Source organism: Leopardus geoffroyi, chromosome A1 (genome assembly GCF_018350155.1).
Source record: "Leopardus geoffroyi isolate Oge1 chromosome A1, O.geoffroyi_Oge1_pat1.0, whole genome shotgun sequence".
NCBI classification, from domain to species: Eukaryota; Metazoa; Chordata; class Mammalia; order Carnivora; family Felidae; genus Leopardus; species Leopardus geoffroyi.
In genome coordinates this window covers 140731422-140758617 of record NC_059326.1, presented here as the reverse complement: position 1 = coordinate 140758617, position 27196 = coordinate 140731422, and the positions used below count along the sequence as shown (strand labels likewise).

Below are 27196 nucleotides of genomic sequence, written 5' to 3'. Positions count from 1 at the left end.
TCACCGATGATAGTAACTGAGTGTCCCCTCTTTAGAGAACAGTTGTGCATGTAAAATGCAAACACAAGCAATCTTTTAAAGTAGTCAAACAGTATCAGGGAACACTCCTCTCTTTACTGCCATGATTTCTTTTACATAGCATTCCAAGAACTTTCAGTGAAGAATGTTCACGTTGCTACATGTACAACTTACGGTAGTAGATCTCGGGAAGAAATGATAGATTTCAGGACTTTGTCCGTGACCCTTCTCAGGTTCTCAATGGATGCCTCCAGTTTATTTTTCACTTCTGGGTATGTCAGAGCTTGTTCTGTGGTCACATCATAAGGCAGCTTGCTGAAAACACAACAAGGGCCTTCAATTAATTGGGGCCTTGGAATAAGCATTTGTGTCCTTGCCAAGCTGTTTCTACAATCAAGCTTTGTACAGTGAAGCGGACTCTACCCACACAGGGGAGGCCCTACGTGCCCAGACAGTCCCTCTGTCACTAGTGGATTAGGGGGACTTCAGGCTCCCTCTTGGGGCTCTTCTGGCAAAATAACGGGCGACTCAAATGATATAAACCTAACTTTCTATCTCTTCAATTACAAAAAAGCAGTATGTTCCTTACAGAAAAAAAAAAATGCATATAGGCAAACAATAATACCAACCTAGAGACAACCATTTTTCACATCTTGATGCATAGCTTTCTAGGTACTACTGTATAATTCTGGGTATGTGGGCCTTCCATAGGCCTGGATATAAGGGAGTTGGTGCCTAGGCATATCCCACACAGATCCTATTTGTGTGTGTGTGTGTGTGTGTGTGTGTGTGTACATACACACGTATATATATTTTATAGAAAGTGGGTTATTTTACCCACCTGCAACTGAAAACTATACAAGCATTTTTCCATACCAATAAAAATATATCATTATTCCAAGCAGTTATTAGTCTACTATGTGTTATACAAACATTTATTTAACAAATTCCTCAAAGCTAAATATTTTGACTTTCCCCAACTTTTTGCTGTTACAGACAGTGCGTGAGAACCATCCATGTAATTCTCTGTGCGTATCTGAACTATTGCACAAGGCATCCTTTTGCAGAAAATAAAAAGCCGGGATTGCTTAGATCTACAAACTACCACCCAGAATAAGCCCATTCCACCTGGCTTATTAATGCTTACGCAGGCAAGCCACTCACTTGGGAGTTGTGAAACAGTGCATAGCAACAGGTGAGGAGGTGTGCCATTTCTAGGTCTAGGTTTAGAAACACACGACGAAGAACCAAGGCAGAGAATTACAGAAACTGTGGCTTTGGGGCTCAACTGGTACTGCAATGTGAAAATACCATGCAAAAAACCAAGATGAGTGCAAGAATGTGGCCTGCATGGATATGTTAAAGGGAGTACCATCTTGAATTGAAAACTGACTCTGGATAGTAAATTTTGTTTTTTTTTAAACTTTTTTAAAAAAGCTTTTATTTATTTTGAGAGAGAGAGCATGAGCAGTGGCTGGGGACTGGGAGGAGGAGGGGTGGAGGGCGGCAGAGAGAGAGTGAGAGAAAGAGAGAGAGAATCCAAAGCAGGCTCTGCACTGTGAGCATAGAGCCTGATGTGGGGCTCAAACCCATGAACTGTGGGATCATGACCTAAGCTGGAACCAAGAGCTGGACACTAACCGACTGAGCCACCCGGGTGCCCCTAAATTTTGTTCTTTTAACAGAGTTTAAGAGTATATATAATAACCATGTAAAAATGGTAATAAAACACGACTGCAAAACCAACATCTTCCGGCCTCAGTTACCTGGCTTCTCCAGTCTGTGTTTCTAGTTGGTTCACCCAAGCCTTGTACACCTCTACGGGGTTTGTGTTGATGGTCAGGGACTTGTCATCGAGGATCTCTTTCACTACGGGAGCCAGGAGCTGGCGCAGGGTGTTCTGTCCACGGGCGCCCCTGTTGAAGCTCACAACCATCTTGATGACGGTGGGGTTCCCAGTCACTATGTCCTGTACCTGATCCACCTTTGACCTAAAACAAGCCCAGACCAAAACAAGTGGTTTGCCTCTATGTACAGAGTTTTCAACAGTGTATGGTCCCTCTGGCAAGCAAGGACTTGCTCCATGAAAATCAAAGATGGTGTGGTTTAAAAGGAAGCAATCATTTCTGATACGTGTGTTCCTTATTTGAGGAACTCAAGCACTTAAAACCTAAGTGCTCAGCCTCAATTTCAGTCTAGAAGGCAGGAAGGAACTGAAAGTGGACCAACACTAAGAAGAATACAGGGTACCACTGTGCAAGTATTATGTCCTGTCTAATTACCAAATTTCAAAAACAACTTTCTTGATTCAATGACCTAACTCTGCTTCTGCGAATCCCAAATTGACTGCGGGGCAGCTTCTGGCTGAGACTATGTCACATGGCTGAGAGAGCTTTTCTCGACTGCTGACTGCCAACTCCCGTGAGCGTCCCTCCTCCTCCTCCCCCCTTTCACCTCTGTGCAACCTCTGATGCTCCCGCACGACCACTGGCCCCCTCTGTACCCCCTTTTCCTTTACAGTCTCAAAGAGCTGCATTCCGTTTCTTACCTTACTCAGTCATTCCCTCTTTTTCCTTTGCTGCTCTGCTTCCCACATTTTAACTGTGCCCACTCATGGCTTTCTCCATGATCTATCCTCAGACCTCACTCATACGTGCAACTTCAATTACCATCTCTTTGGAAATTGTCCTCTGAGCCCAGTGAGTAATCCACTTCTCCTTCCTGGGAGTTGGGTCTTCAATTTCCAGTTTTCTGCTGAGCATTTTCACCCATAAATTCTATACCTGTAGCTCATATTGCTCTAACACTCCCAACTACATCTTTTTCCTTCTGACTCCCCCATTTTTCTGACCTGGGCAGCTATAATCTATTCTATTCATACACAGCAGCAGAACAATTCTTCTAAAAACCCAAAGCGGCTGGGTCAATACCCCACTCAAAGGCCTTTCACACCTTCACAGGAAGTAAACAGTGCCTCGCATTCAGGCCTATACTCAGCGACTCCCGTGATCTGGCCCAACCTATCCTTTTAACTCCACCTCCCAGTCATCTGGGTTAAATCGCATCTTGGCTAGATTGACCCTACTGGCTTTCTTGGACTTTGGCCCGTGCTGTTTCTGTCAGCGGTGTGCCTTATTTCCCTTTTCCACTTTTTCTTATAAAAAACTATAGATATTCTTCAAGGATTTGGATCAGTGACTTCCTCTTCCACAAAATCTTTATTGAGTGACCTAATTTAACTGGAGCTTTCCTTATGTATGTATGTATATATTTATTACTTCTTAATTTGAGGACCGATGACACACAATGTTAGTTTCAGGTATACAACTTCGTGTTCTGACAAGTTTATATGTTATGCTAGGTTTACCACAAGCGTAGCAGCCATCTGTCCTGTTACATCACTATTACAATACCATTGGTAACTGGAACTTTTCTTTCCATCCCTCTGATCTGTTACACGATATGGATCATTCATTAGTACTTATTTATTTCAGTGCACACATTCCTATATATTTCTCATGTTGGTTCACAGATACCCTGAGGGCAGAGGTTCCTAGCTAATATGCTTCAGAGATCTGTAGGATATAGTATAGCTTAAGGTATTAAGAAGCCAGGAAGGCAGTTAAGGTTCCAGCTAGTTGCTAAGGGCATTTTCATTTTTTTTTTTTTTGTTTTTTTTTTGCCCACTTAGTATAGATATCCACATTTTTTTCCTTACCTTCAGTGAATCTGAAATCAGTGAAAAGCAGTTTAATTCCAGTAAGAGAAGTATAAAAAGAGTATTTGGCAGAGATTGTTACCCCCATCTGTTTATAACTTTATTACTCACAGAATTTTAATTAAGTTAAATTTTTTCTCACTGACTTTCAAAAAACTTTTGATTTTCAAGTTGTTGCATACTTGCAAAATCAAAAGTTAATTTAGCAGTAAAAAAAGGTATCACTGGTGGGAGAAAGCTGTACATGAATATATCTATAGTGATGTAGAAATTTCTTAAGGAATTTGATACACTTTAATATGTATGAGTCATTTCTGAGAATAATTTAAATATTATTTTAGCAAATAATGATAATCTAAAATGATCTATTCATTAATATCTTTACATATATATTTATATACCTACTTTATTTCTTCCTCCAGAGCTGTCTTAAAAAGCTTGAGGAGTAGATATTCTTCTCGCTGATTGGAAGCATAATTGTATAGTGTGAAAATAACAGTATCCATAAATTTAGTTGACTTGTTCTGTGGCATCTGGAAAATCAGCTTAGCCAGATATAAAGGATTGGTCTAAAAGAAAAGAGAGAAGAGAGACAAAGTCCCCCCCAAAACTGTATGTTAATATATTATTAAAGCAGAAAGGAGTACCCAATTCCCTGCCCTTCAGTAATTTAATATGCATAAAGCCTCTAGTGGAGTATCTGGCACAAAATAATACTTTAAAAGGTATCAGCTAATATCGATACCACAGGAAGTTATATTAGAAAGCTATGACAGGATTTATTTAATTAAATACAATTGTGTGCACTTTATACTGTTAACCATTTCAAGTCACATATTAATATTTATTATAGAGACACAGAAGAGAGAGGGGGTAGAAAATAGAAGCTGGTATCCGAAGATACTGGCAATAATGAAACAAGGGCCCAGTGAAACAGACTATTCTAGAAGGACTGCTGAATGAATAGAAGGAAATACATCCCATATTCTGAGTCTAGAAAAAGTGCATGTTTACATGTAGAGACAGTGGGATGGTCATGATGTTTTCCAAGGAGAGAGAAGGTAGGAGTGAGGTAGGGAGGCTGAAGAGAAGGGTGAAGGTCAGGACAGTTGATAGATGAAAAGCAGAAGAAAGTGACAGGGGGTAAAAAAGACACCTTAGAACTCAAGAATTAAAAAAAGAAAATTGATGTGGAGTTCTGAGGGCTCCGCTCAGGGTGGAGCTCCTGAGATACAACACCAGACTTCGGGTTATATGGGTTTTCTCCCACAGCTACACCAGCCAGGTGGAAGTTAGAGGAGAAAAACTATTATTTAGGCAAGAGAGGAAAATATTCATGCAAAGAAAGTAAATATCCTACCCTTCACCTTCTTTCCGATGAGAAAAGAAACTTTTCCATACATGGAAACTCGTGTTCACTTAATACACCCAAGCAGTTTTGCTTCAAAGTTTTTAAGAAAACACGAATTCTCGTTTACTTTACTACTAAATTTACTTTCAAGCTCAATAATTATTGGCTGAAATTTTCTGAAGCAGTAGCTGAGGACATTTTTCTTTACAGTGCTTCAGTGATTCTTTTCCCACGCTAAGCATGGGATTATGAGAAAGGAAACTCACTCTAAAGCTAAAGAATCCTACTCCTCGTTCCTCCCAGATGACCTCAAAGTTTTACATTTAGGCTCATACTGAAGAGGCAAACTCAACAATCTCTATATTAGCTGTCCTGTGCTTTGGCTAATAATTCTTGCCAAGGCAGTAACCAAAGGCCAAATCCAGACCACTTGCTTTTATATAGTTTCCTCCATGATCTTGGGCTAATGTTTCCAAAGGAGAGAGAGGAAAAGTAAAGAAAAATACACGGTTTCAAGACACACTTCCCTTTGTACAACTGAACGGGCATGCTCTGGGACTATCAGTTTTGGGTTGTTTGGGGAATCCAACTTGGTGGGAATATTCTCAATATGTTCCTGTGCTTTTTACCCTTTCTATTAGTGGGTCTCTACTTATGGAACAGGGTAAAAAATAGAAGTCTTAGGCCAATGACTACTTCCACTTTCCTTATGACACAAAATCTATCAAAATCTAACATTACTAGCTGAATCCTAAAGAAGCCTCATACATTTGGGAGGTTCACGGATATCAAAAAGAATAAATGTCAAAGATTAAATTTCCACGTGGTGCATGACTAGTCTTCTAATTTAGGTAGACAAAAACCCTTCCTTTGTGGGATGATTGCTGGTGTTAATTAAGCAATGGATTCCTGGAACAATACCGTTTTAACATTTTCTGTATGCTGCCACATTGTGGCCGTCTGTGGCACTACTCTTGCTTTACAATCTATTATTCCAGGTAGACTTCTCAACTCTGCTAAAGTGAACATAACTTCTTTCCTTGGGGCAAACCACACTTCATTCATGGTTTGAGTAATGTGTTCTCTGTATACCTCCTGCCAGAGCCATTCTCAGGCAAAGATTCAGGCACCTCCAGGCCTTGAGGGAATCACCATCACAAGCAGAAGCAGCCACACAAAGGGACACCCGACTCAGGCAAGTCAGGGCTGACTGAACTTTTGGGGGAAAGGTTTCCTGCCCAAGGGGAGGCTTTGTTTATCACTAGCGCTTACTCAGTTTCCTTAGGACTAAGTGGATGAGCTAGTAGGGTAGATGAGGTGAATGAGGGATTAACCAAAACAATAGCTGGTCTACCACAGTCCAACCACAAGCAGCTGAACTGATTAGCTTTCGCCTGCACCCTGGAAGCAGTAGAGAATTACGGTTCATTTACATCAGAGTAATGGCATGAAAATAATGAAATAAAAAAGATACCCTATTTCCCTAATCCAAACTCTCTGGCTCTTTTCTTGCATGAAGGGCAAGTTGGTACAGGTCAAGATCCATTTTTCACATACTTTTTTTCATGGCTGACAGCATCTACTTATGTTATTATTAGGTGTATACTGTTTCTGAAGATAACTATAATGTAATGTCACGAAAGCAGGGGCTCCAAAGTCAAGCTGACTGGTTTCCAATACCCTTGCTTTACCCTCTGCCGGCTGTGTCTCAGTTTTCTCACACATAATAGGGGAATAACAATAATTACTATTTTCTGATGGTTCCCAGGGTTGTAGTAAGAATTACATGGGATAATGTATGCCAAACACGTGGTACTTAGTAGGCGCTCAAAACATGTCAGCTACCACAACTTTAGCACGGGGGAAATTTCACTGTAAACCATAAAACTTAGAGTGATCCAAAACATATCAATCCAAAACTTAGAGTAAAAGCAAATGTTCTCACCTGTAAAAGATAAAACAGCTGCTGATACGTTTCTAGTGTTTTTCTTCTCTCCTTACTTAAACTTTTAATTCCCTGGCTGTCAGTGTTATTCAGTATTTGCATTTCTCCATGTTTTTTCTTATTCAGCTTTGTTCTGTGTGAAATTACATCCTGGAAAAAAAAATTATGAAAGGACTACTTTTTACTATGGTATTCTTTATCTCCTTCTTTCATACACATCCTGAAACACATAGTTGGAAAGATTGATTTTCCACATTTCTTTCATGAAGAAACAAAGGACTGAGAATGTTAAGGAAATCCAGCTCACAGGTGAGTTTGGCTTTTACAATATTTGTTCTCCAAAGCTGCACTTATTTGCTTTTAAGATGTAATATAGGCATCAATACATTTCATTAAGGAGAGAACGGTGTTTCCAACAAATGATTCTGGGATAACTGGACATTCACATTTAAAAGAAAGAAGTCAGACCCCTACCTCACACCATAAACAAAATTAACTCACAAGACATCAAAGAACTAAATGCAGCAGCTAAAACTATTTGAAAGAAAACCTAGGCATAAATCTTTGTTCCCCCTGGATCAGGCAATGGTTTCTTAGTTAGGATACCAAAAGTACTAGTGACAAAAGAAAAAAAAGATAAATTGGAGTTCATGAAAAGTAAAACCTTTATGCTTCAAAGGACACTATTAATAAAAAGACAACCCACAGAAGGGAGGAAAATATTTGCAAATTATGCATCGAAAAAGGGATACAAAGAAGTCTTGCATCTCAAAAAAAAAAAAAAAAACCCAAAAAAACCCCAGCCCAATCAAGAATGGGCAAAAGATTTGAATAGACATTTTCTCAGTTCATACCTTGTTGGTAGGAATGTAAACTATAGCCACTTAGAAAACATTTTGGCAGTTTTTTGAAAGTAAACACAGAATTACCATATGACCCAGCAATTCCACTCTTAGGGGTATATCCAAGAGAACAGAAAACATACGTTCACACAAAAACATGTATATGAATGCTCAATTATTATAATACCCCTTAAGGGGAAATAACTCAAATGTTCCTTAACTGATGAATGGATAGACAAAATGTGGTAGAGCCATACAATGGAATTTTGTCAATAAAATGGAACGAAGTACTGATTCATGCTAAAACATGGGTGAACCTTAAAAACACTATATCAAGTCAAAGAAGTAGGTCACAATAGACCAGATACTGTGTGATTCTGTTCATATGAAATATCAACAACAGGCCAATCTATTGAGATAGAAAATAGATTAACGGTTGCTCTGCTATAGGGGAGAATAGGTAATAACCATTAATGAATACAGGTGTAATTTTTTTTTTTTGTAACTGAAATGATATTCACATATGATAAAATGCACGCACTATCTGAGAACATTTTCTCTGGGGTTTCTTTTTGGGGTGAATGTTTTAGAATTATGGAAATTACAGTTGCACAGTTTTTTGAATATACTAAACACCATTAAAGTGTACACTTTGAAAGAATGAATTAGATCTAAAACTATAAAAGCACTTGCAAGAAAATACGCGAGGCAGAGATTAGAGATAGAAGTGAGAGGAATCCCCTAAATCTTTAACAAAGTTTTTGTCAATCGTGCTCCTTTAACCATTTACAGAGAATCTTGGAAAAGGGATGGCTGCAAATATCGTCAAGAGGTCCTTTCAGGCTATTGTGTCCCTTTCAGATGTTTCAAGAGTCAGGAACAAGAGTAGAACTTTTAGAAAAGGGTCTGTCACACATTTTTACAGGGATCCACAGCAAAAAATACAACTTACATCTTTCGCTGGGAAACACACAGTCACGTGCACACACACACGCACTACGAAATACTTAGCCATACTCCTGGGATACACTCTGGTACCTTCAATTTGCTTTTATTCTATTCTTTTTTAAGGACTGCTGATGTGACTCACTAAATTGATTTCATGACCCACCAAGGGCACATGACTCACATGAACGCCACTGCTCTAGAATGCCTCCTCTGCCACATAACAATGGGTCACTGTTCCACAGAACAGGTGGCAATAAAGCTGTTTTTCCTAAATGTTCTTCCATCTGCTTCCCCGAGCTCTTAGCCCAGCCTCCATGTGAGGAGCTGATCTGCGGCCAGCATTAGGATGCTTGACTGAGGGGGGCACTCCAGGAATTTCAGGCAATAAAAAGCTTTGCTGTGCATGTCCTGCTGGTCATCTAGCATCCCTGGCCTCTGTCCACCAAATACCAGTAGGGACCCTAGTCATTTTCACAGTCAAAAATGTGCCTGCCACCATTTCCAATTGGCCCTGGGGGTGAGAACCACTGTCAGCTTTTGCGTACAGGCTCTAAATCTGCTTACCTCCTAGCACCCCATTCTCCCACCCCGTTCTCCCTGGTTCAGTCACACGTAGGAAAAAGCCCTTGGAGCTCTGAGATAAATAAGATGGTTCTATATGGTGATATCCACTGCCCTCCAGGTCTGTGGTTTTATTCTTTGCCATTCTCAGCTTAGGGAAAACCTGGACTTCATCACTTAACGTCTGTCTCTCTTAATTGCTCATATGTGGAAAGAGGGGGATTTGATTTGCATTTCCATGAAATTTTTTAGAAAGGCAACATTGTCACCTTCATTTCACAGACATATAACATACTTCAGGATTAAAAAGGAAGTGTGCTTAGCACCAGATGGAGGTTAAGAGGAAGTCTAGGCAGGCAGCTGCCTGACATCCTTATTGACAGCAAGTCTTAAAACATCACCAGAATAAGTCTGGTTTAGAGTTTCAGACAACCCAGCTCTCTTGTCTTCAAGTAACTGGTGAGGTATAGACCATTGAATTCCCTCAAATGCATGGAATAAACACATGATCTTGGTTTTAAATACATGGCAGAAAAAAAAAACAACTTGCTATTTAACTTCCCCTCCAATTATTGTCCACTGAGGTAGCTCTGGAAACTGAAGACTTCTCGTATGTTCTGATCCCAGAGTCCATCTTTACATCATGGTTTTTGACGTTCACACAAGAGGAGAGTGGGCGTGGCAAGCAAGCTCCTGGGCTTCTAGAACTAAGTTGCTCTGCATTAGAAATAGAGACCTCTGACGAGGACAGGACAGGGAGAGTCATCTGGGATGGGAAGCAGGAGCATCAGAGGCTGAGTCCTGAAGGGGAAGGGCGAGGGAGTTAGCAGCTGTGCGGATGGAACAGTATCGGCTGCAGGTCCAAGCGCAGCACCAGCAATAAGCCCTTCTTTCTTCATTCTTTCCGGGGAAACTATGCCTTGCTCAAGACGGCTCTTGTGGCAAGGCAAGTTTTCTTTGGGAAGGTTGAAGAAGGAAGGGGCCAAAGGCCAACCCAGAGAAGGGTTCCAAACAGAGTCATATGCTTTTCATTAATAGAAAGTTAATGTCCTCTATTCTTACCAATAAATACTGAACATTTGAAGAATCATGGTTTGAAGGAGCAACAGTATTTAATAACTTGTTCATGACATTCTCTTATTTCCATACTGCCACCATTTTGTCCCTTCCCCTAATAACAGATACCTGCATGCAGGTTATATGCGGTAATATGAAAAGTTTTATGGAAGTTACAGACTAGTCCAAGGTTTGGGGTTTTGGAGACACGAAAATAGGGGTATCTGCGAAGCCTAGTAAGCTTTGCGACCTTGTGCAGGTTAACCTCTCTAAGCCTGTTTCCTAAGTCTATAACGTGGGCTTAATAATAGCAGTGTGAGCTGCTGTCAAGATGAAAAACAATATATGGGAAACATTTAGCACATTTTCAGTGAAGAAAACAAGGTTCAGAGAGGGTAAGAAACATGCCCATGGAAACCTGCTAACACACACAGTGAAATGGTGTAATGAAGTGGTAAAATGAGTCTTCACCTGGGTTTCAGGCAGCCCTGGCCTTCAAGTCTCTTACGATACACCACATTCATCACTGGGAATTTCAGGGATTCAAGATGACTTTTACTTTCGGGGCACCTGGGTGGCTCGGTCATTTAAGTGTCGGACTCCGGCTCAGGTCACGATCTCATGGCTGATGAGTTTGAGCCCCGTGTCGGGCTCTGCGCTGGCAGCTCAGAGCCCGGAGCCTGTTTCAGATTCTATGTCTCCCTCTCTCTCTGACCCTCCCCCACTGGCGTTCGGTCTCGCTCTCAAAAATAAACAAACATTAAAAAAACTACTTTTAATTTCTATCCAGATTTTCTCTCAGAGTAGTTTGAGTTTACACCCTTCTTCCTCCCTATGTCTCTAAGAAACTTCTACCCCAGTTGTTTTGTTTCCATCTACAAGCCAATGTTTTTGCCTAAAACCAATGTTAGCCACTTCACTCATCCACTGACTTTCTGTGATTTCTAGCAGAATGCCAATTTTATTTATTTTAAAATTTTATTTTATTTTATTTTTTTAAGTTTATTTATTCTGAGAGAAAGAGAGAGAGGGAGTGCATGCTCAAGCATAGGAGGGGCAGAGAAAGAGAATCCAAAGCAGGCTCCACACTGTCGGTGCTGAACTCACTGAACTGCGAGACCATAACCTGAGCTGAAACCAAGAGTCAGATGCTTAACTGTCTGAGCCACCAGGCACCAATTATTTTTTATTTTAAAGAGAGAGAGAGAGAGAGAGACAGAGAGAGAGAGAGCAAGAGAGCGAGTGCGCGCTGGGGAGAGGGGTGGAAGGAGACAGAATTTTTTTTTTGTTTTGAGAGAGAGAGGGAGGGCACAAATGAGCGAGGGGCAGAGAGAGAGAGAGAAAATCTCTGGAGGGGCAGAGAGACAGTGTGAGAGCATGAAGTGGGGCTCACCCAAAGCAGGCTCCAGGTCACATGAAGCAGGGCTCAAGCTCACCCGATGTGGGACTTGAACTCATGAACTGTGAGATCATGACCTGAGCCGAAGTCAGATACTTAATGACTGAGTCACCCAGTGGTGCCCGAGAGAGAGAGAATCTTAAGCGGGCCCCACTCTCAGCATAGCTCCATCCCCGAACCCCGGGATCATGACTTGAGCCAAAATCAAGAGTCCGAAACGCAAGCAACTGAGCCACCCCGGCACCCCTACTTACTTTTTATTAAGCTCTATGCCCAACTTAGGGCATGAATTCATGACCTCAAGATGAAGAGTTGCACCCTCTCCTGACTAAGCCAGCCCAGTAAGGAATGCCAATTTAAATTAAAAAAAAAATTTTTTTTTAAATTTTGAGAGAGAGAGAGAGAGAGAATGAACACATGCAAGCAGGGGAGGAGCAGAGGGAGTTGATGTGGGGCTCAATCACACAAACCCTGGGATTATGACCTGAGCCCAAATCAAGGGTTTGGCGCTTAACCAACTGAGTCACCCAGGTGCCCCCAAGGAATGCCAATTTTAGAAGAATTTTAAGACACATGGTTACTTTGGAGAGCTGGAATTATTCTTTACACACTAAGCTACTTCCTTTAAAAATATTTTTCCCTGGGGCATCTGAGTGGCTCACTCGGTTAAGCATCTGACTTCGGCTCAGGTCATGATCTCACAGTTCGTGTGTTCGAGCCCCATGTCGGGCTTTGTGCTGACAGCTCACAGCCTGGGGCCTGCTTCAGATTCTATGTCTCCCTCTCTCTTGAAAATAAACATCGCAGGAGTACTGATGCATAAGGGCACTTGTACCCCAATGTTTATAGCAGCACTCTCAACAATAGCCAAATTATGGAAAGAGCCTAAATGTCCATCCACTGATGAATGGATAAAGAAACTGTGGTTTATATATACAATGGAGTACTACGTGGCAATGAGAAAGAATGAAATATGGCCCTTTGTAGCAACGTGGATGGAACTGGACAGTGTTCTGCTAAGTGAAATAAGCCATACAGAGAAAGACAGATACCATATGTGTTCACTCTTAACACATAATCTGAGAAACTTAACAGAAACCCATGGGGGAGGGGAAGGAAAAAAAAAAAAAAGAGGTTAGAGTGGGAGAGAGCCAAAGGCATAAGAGACTGTTAAAAATTGAGAACAAACTGAGGGTTGATGGGGGGTAGGGGAGAGGGGAAGGTGGGTGATGGGTATTGAGGAGGGCACCTTTTGGGATGAGTGCTGGGTGTTGTATGGAAACCAATTTGACAATAAATTTCATATATTGAAAAAAAAATTAAAAAAAAATAAATAAATGTAAAAAATATTAAGAAAAATAAAATTGTGTTTATCATTAAAAAAAAAAGAAAATAAACATCACAAAAAAAGTATTTTTTCCTCACTAAAAATATGCTTACTGTTTAAAAATAAAAAAGGATCAAGAAGTTAAATTTTACCACCCACCCAAAGAAAAATCATTTTTTCCCTAGCTTTAAGTATATATATATTTTCCACAACAAATGAAATTGTACTGCTTTAAGTACTACGGTCTTCTCTATTACACTGCACACTCTTCCCCCTGCCCTTGAATTAGGCCCCTGCCTTGGAAAAATTATTTTTCGTGGCTATATAACCTACTGCTGTTCTCTATTGTTTTTGTGTTTGGGTTATTTCCCACTTTTTCACTATTATAAATAAAGCTTCAACAGTACTATTGTTAGCATCAAACTAAAAATGCTACTGTCAGTGACTAAAGACCATATATTTAATAATCCTTAGTTTTAATTTCCAGTAATTGATCAATATTTGGCATTTGAAAAGGTAAATTGAAAAAATAGCTGTTTCACAAAGCTATCAATTAGGATTACCTAAAAGAACAATCTTAAACATTTAAAAAACCTGAAAATTTGCCATGGTTTCATTATCCACACGAATAACAAGCTACATGTTATTTCTACCATTTACTATTTTGCAACTAGCCTTTACTTTAAAAGGCAAGGCATTTCCTGTTTACAACTTTATGGGAATTGGGTAAAACAGGAGTTTAAGGCTATAAAAGGCGTTTTCTGAAGGACCTTCTGGAATATATTACACTTGAAAAATTCTCATGTTTGTCAAACACAAACACATTATTTTTAAAAAGGAGAGGACTACGGTTCTTCTGGATAAAATAATGAAAACAGACTTAATACAGAACATTTACACTATACTTTTTTTAATATTTAGAAAAGCAGGGGCGCCTGGGTGGCGCAGTCGGTTAAGCATCCGACTTCAGCCAGGTCACGATCTCGCGGTCCGTGAGTTCGAGCCCCGCGTCAGGCTCTGGGCTGATGGCTCAGAGCCTGGAGCCTGTTTCCGATTCTGTGTCTCCCTCTCTCTCTGCCCCTCCCCCGTTCATGCTCTGTCTCTCTCTGTCCCAAAAATAAATAAATGTTGAAAAAAAAAATTAAAAAAAAAAAAAAAAAAAAAAAAAAGAAAAGAAAAGAAAAGCATATCATTTCCTGTTTTGTAAATTGCTCTAATTTTCCTTATTTTTTGTGCACTATTTCACTATTTCTCTGTGAGGGCTGGAGACAAGAGTGGGGTGTTCATGTCCTTTTATCTGCTGGCCTTCTGAGCTGCTCATCTCCCAGTTTTCCAGAACCATAGATTCAAGTCAGTGGCAGTGAGCACTCTATATTTGACGCATGGTAGCTTTCTCAGTGTTTCCAGAAGGTCAGCTCCCTATGCCCCTCTTGACCTATACATTTTCTGAAAACTGATGTGGCACTGGGACAGTGACATGGTAAGAGATCTTACCCTACAAATTTCCATTTCTTGGGTAAAAATGAAACTTTTCACATAGTTTGAGGGAGCTCTGACATTAACAAGTTTCATAAAGATACAAAACTGTAGCATTACTTACTTAGAGGCTATTTTGGGGGCCACCCCACTCTGTAGGGACCATTTTGGAAATGTGCAAAGGTTTTTTTTTTTTTTTTTTTTTTTTAACACCCTAACAACTCTAAGGGACTGCTGGCTTCTACTGGGTGGGGGCAGGGAGCACTACTGTCCTGCGATTTGTACGACAGTCCTGTGTAAACAACTGTCCCTATTTTGCATGGCTGGATTTTTCAGTGTCCTGCTGGTCATTCATGTAGGTCAAAATTCTGTAATTATCTGAGTCTCAAATCTAATTGCTTTAGGTGAAAGCAAAATACCTCCCCCCAGGTTTAATATATATTGGATTTTCTAGGACTGCAATTCTGTGGGGGAGAACTCCTTGCTTCTTGTGAACTTTGCAAAGAGACGTTTTCCATTTTGGGAGATGAAATCACTGCAGTTCCACCTCTCACTGGTATCCAGAGTCTCGTCTGCAGCTATTGGTAGACTCTTCAATCTGTGGTTATTCTGGGAAGAGATCCAAGCCTCAGGCAACTTGAGCACATCTTCTAATTGCATTTGGCCCATGTTTTTTCAGGCCGAAATCCATGTTTTTATTATACATTACTTTTCTATACTCATGTAAAGTCTTATTGGGAGGGACATATGTAACCAGGCTTCATTTCACGTCATTTCATTTCAGAACGATAAAGAAGCCTTACAAAAGATCTTATCTAGGGGTGGGGCATAAAATGTTGCAGGTCTGAGAACCATGAGAAAAATGGTCCAGGAAGCTGGACCACACATCCTGGATTCCGAATGAGTTTAGCTGGACAAAGGCGTTGTGGGCAAACGCACGTGCCCCTTCTCTCTTCTGAGAGCCAGCAGCCCCACAGATCGCACTGACCTCCAGCGTGATCCTGTTCTTCACCAAGAGCCCAATCTTGAGGTCCATCAGGTTCAGGTCTTTCTCCAGCTGTTGATTGCCTCTGATCTTGGTCACGACTTCTTCCCTCAATCGTGCTACCTCCAGCTCCTCCTGGAAATCTAAGTTACTTTGGTCCAACAGGTGTACAAATTTTCGGATCACTGTTAGTGGTGGGTTTTCGGAGCCAACTGCGGGGAAAGGAATAAGCATGGTTTAATTAGGCATGTTTGGAATTATCATCAGTCGTAGAGAAATCAGGTATCTCAATACAGCAGTAGTAGAAAAACACAGCAGCGGAAGCACTTGGGTCTCTGGAAGGACTTATTCTTCCCAGGTTAAATCTGGACAAGGAAACTGATCATATAAATGAGTGCACACCACTGATGTCATCTGGCCTCACTATTTTCTAGTTATCTAATTCTCATTTATCGGCCTTCTTGCATCCTGCTTCCAGGATTCTCCACCGAGAAGAAAGTTCTATCTATCCGCGCCTTATTGATGAGAAACGTGAGAAAGAATGTTACTAAGTTATCTCTGAGAGCTGGGGGCTGAGCCAGATAAGGGATTTGTGTTTTTGCAACAGGAAACGGAAAATTTCCTCTCAGCCCGGAAGACCATGGGGGAAGAAGCAGGAACTAGGTGAAAGGTGAATTAGAAACAGTCAATGAGGGGAGACCTGTAAGGCCACTCAGGAGCCCATGGAGTGACAAGCGGAACACATGTTCTATGTTAGAAATTGAAATCTGGTCCTTGTCCTTTGAGCATGGACCAAGAGTGGGCACCCAGAACCTGGGAGACCAGCCTCAACTGTTCAGAGGGGTGTCTGAAGTTTAAAAGTGTTTCTCCTCAGTGCTTTGAACATGAATTATAATTAAATCCCTAGCACTCTAACTTTACAAAAAATGTATTTGCTAAGACATTTAGTGAAATCTACTTGGGCAAACTGTATGAATAAACTATCTGGACTTTGTTTTTTTTTTCATTTTTTTTTTTTTCAACGTTTATTTATTTTTGGGACAGAGAGAGACAGAGCATGAACGGGGGAGGGGCAGAGAGAGAGGGAGACACAGAATCGGAAACAGGCTCCAGGCTCTGAGCCATCAGCCCAGAGCCCGATGCGGGGCTCGAACTCACGGACCGCGAGATCGTGACCTGGCTGAAGTTGGACGCTCAACCGACTGCGCCACCCAGGCGCCCCTGGACTTTTAATGATAAGGGAGTACAAGCAACAACATGAAGATGACTTCAAATCAGCCCAGGTGTGGCCACTCTGTCACCACCCTCTCCTTTACACTGAGGCCCTAATCAATTTTCCTTTAACTGCCAGCTTAGTTCTGGGGTGTTTTCACATTCAAGGGAAGGAAAAAAAAAAAGAGGTAAACCAGCAACACAAATAACTAAGAGCATGAACCTCACATGAACTAAATCTAGACACCATCACTATCAGCATTTTGCCGCTTCTGATGGGCTTTACTGGAGAAATTACCTTGGATCCTGGGACCCCCTTCCCTTCCTGATGCCCATGGGAATTTATGTTCTACTATTTCTTTTTTTTTTTTTTTAATTTTTTTTTAACGTTTATTTATTTTTGAGACAGAGAGAGACAGAGCATGAACGGGGAGGGTCAGAGAGAGGGAGACAAAGAATCCAAAACAGGCTCCAGGCCCTGAGCTGTCAGCACAGAGCCCGACGCGGGGCTCGAACTCATGGACTGCGAGATCGTGACCTGAGCCGAAGTTGGCTGCTTAACCAACTGAGCCACCCAGGTGCCCCTATGTTCTACTATTTCTAACAAAGGTGTTGCTAGTGACATAGCTGTATCAGAAAAAGCCTGAGAGATGCTCCAGAGCTCATGTAGGTAGTTAAGTTGGGAGAACGTGAGCCATCTCATTTGGTCTCAAGTTCTCTCTTCTTGCTCCTAATGACCTTCTATCTGTGTATGTGCTAATAAACTTGTTAGAAGTGAATATTACAGCTTTACTAATTATTATGGCTCAAATTTAAGATTTCGTCGGTCAATAGTAGGCTTGTGACATCTTCATGTTGGCAATCACTTTGGGGTATTTTAATTGCAGGTAATCACCTACCTTCTTAGTCAGCACTTACAGGCCATATCACAGCTGCAGCAACCTCTAAGCCTGAGTGTATTCAATGCCTCTCCGGGGGGAATGGGTGAAAATGGATAATGAGAGACTAATAAAAATGACTTTTTTTTTTCAGATTAAAAATGCCTTAGTCTTATAAAGATGCTGAATTGAGAAAGAAATGAAAATTTGCATTTCAGTTACCACAAAACCAACTCTATTTGCAAGTGGGGCGGGGCAGGGAGAGAGAGACACACAGAATCTGAAGCAGGCTCCAGGTTTTGAGCTGTTAGCGCAGAGGCTGACCCTGGGCTCGAACTCACAAACCGTGAGATCATGACCTGAGCCTAAGTTGGATGTGCTTAACCAACTGAGCCACTGAGACACCCCTAAGAGCAAGTTTAAGGCAGGCCAGGCTAAGCTGTGATGTTCTGTAGGGTAGGTGTGTTCAATGTCCTTTTGGCTTAGGATATTGTCAACTCATGATGAGTTTATCCAGATGTAACTCTATCCTTAGTGGAGGAAGATTTATGCTCCCAACTTACCCAGTGTTTTGTAATCATCTCTGGCCTTGTTCGCTCTCACTAGTGACTGTATTTTCACAATTTCATTTTTCTGCAAAAGAATGAGATCAGTCATGATCTTCTGGAGGCCCATCTACTCCACGATTGTCGAATTCAGAACTAGTCAAGAACTGACAGTATTAAACAAACCAACCAACCAATCAACCCAGAAGTGACAGTATTTAAGAAGAGACACTATTTAGAATAGACAGCATTTAGATGTGGTGTATTCACTCTTTATTTTTTGCATTTTCTTTGAAGAAAGGGTCAGATATGTTAGCTAAAAGTATCAACAAGGTCGTATAGGACTGTTTATAAAGAGATCTAAAGGGGAAAAGAATTTTAGCTCCAAATTTAGATGATTTAATCTATGTTCACATATCCATTCTTTCAAGATCCTGAAAAAATTCCTCCTGTGGGCTTCTTCACTGGTTACCAGTTATAAAAACTTTATAAGCAGTGTTCGAAAATACTTGTCTGGAATCTTCTCTCTTTAACATTACTAGCCCACAGCCGTTTTGTCTCACACATTTCCTATTCAGTCTTCACTAGTGAAGTCTCACTCTGAACATGAATTCTTAATTCAAAGAAGAAAAAAAAAGCTTCCAAATATTACCATATTGAGTTCTAAGACCTATTGTTTTCTCTTACTGTTCATTTCCACCCTTTAGCTCTGGACTTGCTGTTAAAAAGTATGTTAGGTTACTGATGTATGGCTTGCAACTATCCATCCAGCTAAGTCACAATTGAGGTTTTAAAACTTGAGCCACAGGCAGCTGGGGAGACATGAAAATATCACTTAACCAAATTAAAAGGTTTGGTGTGTGTGTTAAGACAAAAGGGAGCAAGTGGATGAAAAATATTTAAGAAAACATTTCATTTTCTCTTTCTGGACAAAATATTCTATTTAATACAAAGACTAGACAGGAACACTGTCTGTGCAAACAGCATATACACTATACCAACAGCCTTCCACTTGGCTTCTCTTCTAAAAAACATTTCCACCACTTAATAAAGCTCATTCAATGCTAACATTCAACCAAGCATTCATTTAATTCATTCTAAGGATGAAAATCCACGCTTGTGTGTCTTACATGATCTCTGAAATACTGTAGTCGTGAAAGGTAATTCCTTCGTGCTGTCACCATCCGGAACCAGGACTGGATCTAAAAATGAGTTAGAGAAATTGAGGCAATTACTAAAAACACCTTTAATGTCTTTTAATGCAGCCTAAGGATAATACTGATATTCTGGTAAATTTAGAAGCCCACCAAATAATACTCAAAGCCTAATCTTTTTTTTTAATGTTTATTTATTTTTGAAGGAGACAGAGAGACAGAGAGAGAGAAAGCGTGAGCAGGAGAGAGGCAGAGAGATATGGAGACACAGAATATGAATCAGGCTCCAGGCTCTGAGATGTCAGCACAGAGCCCGATGTAGAGCTTGAACTCATGAACAGCAAGATTATGACCCCGAGCTAAAGTCGGATGCTTAAGGCTGAGCAAAGCTTGATCTTTTTTTTTTTTTTTTTTAATGTTTATTTATTTTTGAGACAGAGACAGAGCATGAGCACGGGAGGGGCAGAGAGAGAGGGAGACAAAGAATCCGAAACAGGTTTCAGCCTCTGAGTTGTCAGCAGAGAGCCTGACCCAGGGCAAGAACCCACAAACTGTGAGATCATGACCTGAACTGAAGTTGGAGGCTTAACCAACTGAGCCACCCAGGCACCCCAGCAAAGCCTAATCTTAACCTCCTACTTCTTTCATTGCTTTTTCTCCCAGGGGTTCAAAGTATTTTATACCTTAAGATGAGGAAGATAATGTAGCTTTGTATCACTGTGCTTTAACTCAGTAAATAAAAACCAAGAGCTCAGGGCATTTTGCTGAGAGTTGCAATGGGACAGAGAACCAAAAACAAAGTCCAGGGTTTCACTCCCTTAAATGCATCCAGTACCCTTTAGCTGTTTATGGGTAACAGGTCTAGAGTTCTCATGAGGGACCCAGAGAACAGCCATGTATTCCACAGCAAGCACAGCACAGCACTGAGAAGCACAATGGATCTGGATGATGTCATTCTGTCTTCTCAGTTTAAAAGGTCTTTTAATTAACCTCATGTGACTCCTATCTCTCTCTAGCCTTGCTATTCCGAATCTCATCTGGATTTCCATGTTGTCTGCAAGTTCAGTTCTGCCAATCCTTTGGTTTTCAGCACTGGGGAGTGGGCACCCCAGTGCCTTTTCTTTCTTGAAACTGAGAGTCATCAGCTTGGGTAGAAAGCTGGGTTAGATTCACTCACCCCGCATATCCAGGTCGTAATCAGTTCTCTTTCTTCTTTTCACTGGTTTTGCATTTGCCTAATAACTAAGGTTTCCACTGTCAAGTTTGAGCCTTGTTAATATTATTAGTGCATATGATAAGAGGGATGCAAAATATAGCTGGTTTCCCCCAGAGCTTAAATAATCAATTTGGACTTCCCAGAGAAAGAGCATTTACTGGTTATTCTTCTCATAACCACATAAAGAACCTGAGTCAGTTACAGTGTTTTAACAGAGTTGTTTGAAGATGATCAGCTAAGTGAGTAATGGATGTGGGACTCAAACCCAGGACTCAGTTCGGACTTTAAGCCTCCCATGTACTCTTTCCATAATCTGTCTTCCAGAAGCAGAACTGCAATGAAAAGCAAGGTTCAAGCCACGCACTTAATAAGGTAGGAAGGCATGTTTACCTTCACAATATTTTCAGTATTATCAATGAATGTTTGCCGTCTGCGCATATATGCTTCCCGTTGTTTATGTCCCTTCCAAAAAGCCTGTGGAAAACAGCAAGTTAGAGAATTATTAGTGTGCAACAGTTTCTCACAGTTGATTCTAGAAAGCGCAAGAAGAGAGTACATCTCAGTAGACAGTGAGTTGGAACACTGTCAGGGACCCTCCCTTCGAAATCTCATGTGAACGCCATCACTAGGGGTGCACGTTACACTGAGCAGAATGCACCAGCTCACAGCAGAAGCTTGTCCCGAACTCCAGAAAGCACAGTTACCAGGTAGAAGCCCATTTTCCCATGCGAAAGCTTAATTTTACCAAAGCTCTGGGTGGCAAGAAGTAATAAAATGCAATTGCCCTGAGACATACAAACAGGTTAACTGAGTACTGGTATCATTTAGTTATAACATAAGATGTTTCAGAATAATGACTTACATAAGTACCTTTACTACAACAAATGACCTACCATGGCCCAGACCAAAAAAGGAAGAAAAATACTTGACTCATTTGTAACTCTGGATCCCTAAAATAGAAGTGCTATGATTGATCATTTATTATCTTATCTATTTTTACATAAAGTTTAGTGATGCTTCATCATCAAAGCTTTACTAGCTTATCACCATCAAAGGGAACTTTTATAGGAAACATTTACAAAAACTGGAAACAAACTGTTATCTTTAGAATTATTATTTTTTTTTTTTTTAATTTTTTTTTTTCAACGTTTATTTATTTCTTTTGGGACAGAGAGAGACAAAGCATGAACGGGGGAGGGGCAGAGAGAGAGGGAGACACAGAATCGGAAACAGGCTCCAGGCTCTGAGCCATCAGCCCAGAGCCTGACGCGGGGCTCGAACTCACGGACCGCGAGATCGTGACCTGGCTGAAGTCGGACGCTTAACCGACTGCGCCACCCAGGCGCCCCTCTTTAGAATTATTAAATACCAAATTGTTGAAGTTTATCCCAATCAATTTTTTTTAGAAACAGACTTAAAAAAATGTTTTTATTTATTTTTGAGGAAAAGAGAGAGAGCACACGTGTGCGTGTACAAGTTAGGGAGGGGCAGAGAGAGGGGGACAGAGGATCTGAAGCAGGCTCCCTGTGGACAGCACAGAGCCCTATGCAGTGCTTGAACTTGTAAACCATGATGTCCCAAGCGAAGTCGGATGCTTGACTGGCTGAGCCACCCAGACACCCCTATTCTAATTCAGTTTTGAGAATCTTTTTATTGAAACCTAACTACGTAACTCACTTTGATTCTCTGGTTTTGTTTTCAAATTAGAAATGAAATAAAGTTTCCTTATTAAAGGGGATAAACACAAAAAATCAAATTATTGTTATAAATTTCATGTCTATCTGTATCAATCTACCTCATTTTTTCTTTTAAAAAAAGGTACACGGAATTTTTATCATTAAAAAAAAATGTTCTGTGATGATTTAAAATAAGCCAGTCAGTATGGGGGGCGGGGGAGATCAACTGAGCCCTTGCTCCAGATATCTGGTCTCAATTCAAATCTCTAGAAATGACAAATTGCTTTTAAAAAATACTTTCAATTTTGCAATAGAGACTCTCATGATACGTTGAGTTTCATGTATCCGTCATCCACTTTCCCCCAAATCTCACCAACAGGCTTTTAAAGCAATTCACGATAGTACTAGAAACAAGAAAGCATATGGATCAACGACTCTGAGGGACCCTGCAAGAGAGCCGACAGCTGGAATTGGATTAAAGAGAGAACCACAGAACAAACTTCTACAAAAATGTAAGAACATCTACAAAAAATGTGGGATGGCTCTAAGCTTGAGGGAGCCCGGGGCAGCAGCCAGAATAATTTTGGGAAAGTTGCTACCTTATCCACCTGTCAAGCAGTGAATGAAAACGCAAAGACAGGGGACTAAGGTTCAGGAAAAGAACAAATGGGTATAGTCTTTTTGAGGGAATTTAGCAGTATCAAATTACAGAAAGCACCTGTGTGGAAGAAGGATTTTTTTATGGCAGCATTGTTTATAATACCAAATATGTATAGAGCAGAATGTTTACACATGGGGATACAGATCAACTGCAATACAGTCATAGTGAGGGATGTTACATGGCAGTTAAGAAGAATGAGTCCCATACATTGGCTACAGGGATGTTCTGTATCTTGAGGAGTAGGAAGATCTCCAAGATACAATGCGAAGAAAAAAAGGAATTTGTAGTTTGCTGCCTATACTATGATGCGACCTGTTAACAAAAAAAAGGAAAACATAAAATAATGATATAAATTTTTATGCCAAGCATCTGTACTCAATGCCTAGAAGTTGATGTATTAGGATATACAGTAGGGGCTCCTGGGTGGCTCAGGCGGTCAAATGTCTGACTCTTGATCTTGGCTCAGACAAGATCTCGTAGTTTGTGGGACTGAGCCCTGTTTTGGGCTCTGTGCTGATGGCATGGAGCCTCCTTGGGACTCTCTCCCTCCTTTTCTCTCTGCCCCTTCCCTGCTTGTGAGTACATTTTCTGTCTCTCAAAATAAATAAACTTAAAAAAAAAAAATAAAAGGATATACAGCAAAAACAGAGAAAAGCTGTAAAGTAAAATGTGCCTATGTACCTACCCCTACTTTGACCTAGCTACTCTCCAAAAGATTTATTAACTTTTTGTTACGTATTTTCTGAAAAAAGGCAAAACGTCGTGGTGTCTATATACTATACTGTTGTAAACAACCCTCTACACACATTATTATGTATTTTGTATGGATGCTTCCATCAAGGTAGGGTATTATTGGCTCAAAAGTTGGTATTTAAAATTGATAGGTTCTGTCGAGTGCCCCTCCCAAGAATGTCTGATAGACAAAACTGGGTCTCCATGAACTGACAAAAATTTAAAAGATGGATAGTGTCCCAACTGACTGATAAGAACTGCTGCTTCATTTTTACAGATAATCTGATCTCCAGCAAAGTGTAGAAACCATAACTTCCTACATATACCTTTACCGCCAACCCCCTTTTATAATACAATTGTATTTTGTCCACACACAGATTTGGAACATCAGTGTTTTAACTTTTACTTCAACTGTGAACCTAATTACGGAAATTCAAGAGCAAAAAGAAAATGTATTGAACCCGCATTTGTCCTCATTCAGTTGTTCTCCCTTCCTTCCTGGTTTCCCCACAGTTCTTCTATTTCCTTTTTTGTTTAGAGAACTTCTAGGCTATTCTTTTAGGGCAGGTATGCTCGTGACAAGTTCTCTTAACTTTCTTTCATCTAAGAATGCCTCGATTGCCCCTTCATTCCTAAAGAATATCTTGGGGGAATCATGAATTCTGCGCTGGGCATTTCCTCGAGTCTATCCTCTTTGGGGTTGACTCAGCTTCATGCCTCTGTGGTTCCGCATCTGACCACAGACAGCAACTTCTCAGACATTATTTCTACCAGGGCCTTTTCACTACTTCCCCTTTCTTTTCTCTGAAACTCTGATGGCACAAACGTGAACTCTTTTTGTTATGGGCCTACAGATGCCTTGAGGCTCTGTTCACTGTTTTTTCAATCTTTTCTCTCTGTTGTTTAGATCTGGTAATTTCTATGATTCTATTCTCTAGTTCACTGATTCACTCCAGTGTTCCCTCCATTTTGCTGCAGAGTCTATCCATTGAGTTTTTTTTTTTAATTTGTTCTAGTTTTTAGTTTTAAAATTTGTTTGGCCTTTAAAATCTTTGTCAGATAATTATACATCTTTGTCATCTGTATTGGCATCTATCGATTATCTTTTAAAATTTATAGCTTGCTTGTTTCTTAAAATGTTGACCAAAATTTGGAAAATCTGGATATTACATGAAGAGATTCTGGACTCATTTAATCTGTTTCCCTGACATTGCTTTGGCAAGGGAAGGGCCATGGTGCTGCTTCATTACTGGCAAGTAAGGGTGCAAGTTCAAGTTCTCCACCTGGCCTCTACTGACACCTGAGGTGGGGGCTGCTTATTATGTCGAATGGGAGGTGGGAGCTCTAACTACCCACCTACGGTGGTGCTGGTACCACTCTGCCTGGGAGAGTAGTGGTGCCTGGTATTATTTCCCATGTGCTGTCCACTGATGGCAGAAGGCTTTGGGGCAGGTGGCCTCATTACCACCACGTTGTGAGCCAAGTCCTGACTCTACCATGCCTCCTTTGACACCTCCCAGCAAGGAAAGGGAGGGTGGCCACATTATTGCTTCTGGCCACGGAAGTGGCCTCTGCAGTAATCTGGATACCTGGTTAGATTCTACCCAGGGTGGAGGGCCAGGCTCTCCACTTTGGGGCATGCGTGGTGTGGGGTCAAGATTTTTTTCCGTGGTGTGTGGCCGGAGAAGAGTGGGGTTAATGTCTCAAAGTTTTGCCTTTGTGGGCTGCACCTTTTCTGATCCTTTGGCCACAGACAGCAGGTTTTTGCTGGATCTTTTTTTTTTTTTTTTTTTTTTAATTTTTTATTTTGGCCTGCACCCATAGCATTTCCATGCTGCCAGACTCTGCTGCAGCAAGACTGAGACATTTAAGCTCAAAGAAAACCATGAAACTCACCTCCGTGTCCTTCTTTGGATCTCAAGGTTCCCTAGCCAGTCTGGCTTTTCTCTCTCCATCTTCCACAGTGCTGTGTCTGTTTACATATAATGTCTGGGGCTTTTACTTGCACTCAGAGGAAGGAATAGGGAAAAGTAGCTGTGTTCCATATTCCCAGAGGTGGGATGTAAGCCCACACAGTTTTTAAGTCCTCAGTGTTTTAGAGTTTCCTATACTATTAGGGTCATATGAATTTATTCCTTGACAGATTACAAGATTTAAAAAATGAGAAACCGGGGCGCCTGGGTGGCTCGTCGGTTAAGCGTCCAACTTCGGCTCAGGCCATGATCTCACAGTCTGTGGGTTCGAGCCCCGCATCGGGCTCTGTGCTGACAGCTCAGTGCCTGGAGCCTGCTTCAGATTCTGTGTCTCCCTCTCTCTCTGCCCCTCCCTGTTCATGTTCTCTCTCTGTCGCAAAAATAAATAAAAACATTAAAAAAAAAATTTAAAAAAATGAGAAATGTAAAAAGTAGTTATTAGTCAAGAGGGTCACCTGAACAACTATTAAAATTGAGTTCTGGGATTCCTGGGTGGCTCAGTCGGTAAGAGTCTGACTTCAGCTCAGGTCACGATCCCACAGTTCGGGAGTTCAAGCCCTGCATCAGGCTCTGTGCTGACAGCGCGGAGCCTGGAGTCTGCTTTGAGCTCTGTGTCTCCCTCTCTCTCTGTCCCTCCCCCGCCCTTGCTCACACTGTCTTTCTCTCTCTCTCAAAAACAAACAAACATTAAATAAATAAATAAATAAATAAATAAATAAATAAATAAATAAAACTGAGTTCTTCCAAGTAAGTAGCTATAAAATGTATATCTAAACTTGATACATTTTCCATATGTCAAAAATAACAATAGATAAAAAGACGACATTCATAAGAGCCAAAACTAACCAATGCAGTAAACTAAAGAGGAAGGAGTAAATTTTGTGCTATATGGTGGGAAAAATTAATAAATGGGGAGATATACTGATAACTGAACTGGAAAAGTCATCATTGCAAAGATGCCAATCTCCTTAAATAAGCTAAAACTTCAACACAATTATTATAGCAATGTTAGGAATGGGTTTGGAACTTTATCAGCTGCCTTTGCACTAGCTACTGAAATGAGCACACGTTTTTCTCCTTTAAGATATGAGATGATTAAGAATTATACAGGAAGATGCATTATTGAGGGTTTCAAAGTGGAGTGAGTTTCAGTGTTTCTCATTTTTAATTTAAAAATATATTTTTTTAACATTTATTTATTTTTGAGAGAGACAGAATGTGAGTGAGGGAGGGGCAGAGAGAGAGGGAGACACAGAATCTGAAACAGGCTCCAGGCTCTAAGCTGTCAGCACAGAGCCCCATGCTGGGCTCAAGCTCACCAACAGTGAGATCATGACCTGAGTCGAAGTCAGAGGCTCAACTGACTGAGCCGCCAGGCATCCCTCATTTTTTAAAGTTTATCTATTTTGAGAGACAGCGAGCACACGAGTGGGGGGAGGGGCAGAGAGAGAGGGAGAGAGAGAAGCTCAAGCTGACAGCACAGAGCTCGAATTCATGAAAAGTGACATCATGACCTGAGCCAA

General features: G+C 40.9%; 1 protein-coding gene across 4 annotated transcripts in view; it reads right to left on the bottom strand.

Moving 5' to 3' along the window:
• Positions 1 to 27196, bottom strand: part of IQGAP2 (IQ motif containing GTPase activating protein 2) — a 298032-nt gene that overhangs the window by 33768 nt on the left and 237068 nt on the right. For all 4 annotated transcript variants that reach the window (XM_045496003.1, XM_045496013.1, XM_045496004.1 and 1 more), the window contains 8 exons: positions 21022 to 21105; positions 19392 to 19463; positions 18280 to 18349; positions 15630 to 15838; positions 7033 to 7182; positions 4142 to 4305; positions 1785 to 2009; positions 193 to 333 (listed from right to left, as the gene is read on the bottom strand). In XM_045496003.1, the coding sequence (XP_045351959.1) occupies positions 193 to 333; positions 1785 to 2009; positions 4142 to 4305; positions 7033 to 7182; positions 15630 to 15838; positions 18280 to 18349; positions 19392 to 19463; positions 21022 to 21105 (1115 nt within the window). The remainder of the gene's footprint in view (positions 1 to 192; positions 334 to 1784; positions 2010 to 4141; positions 4306 to 7032; positions 7183 to 15629; positions 15839 to 18279; positions 18350 to 19391; positions 19464 to 21021; positions 21106 to 27196) is intronic.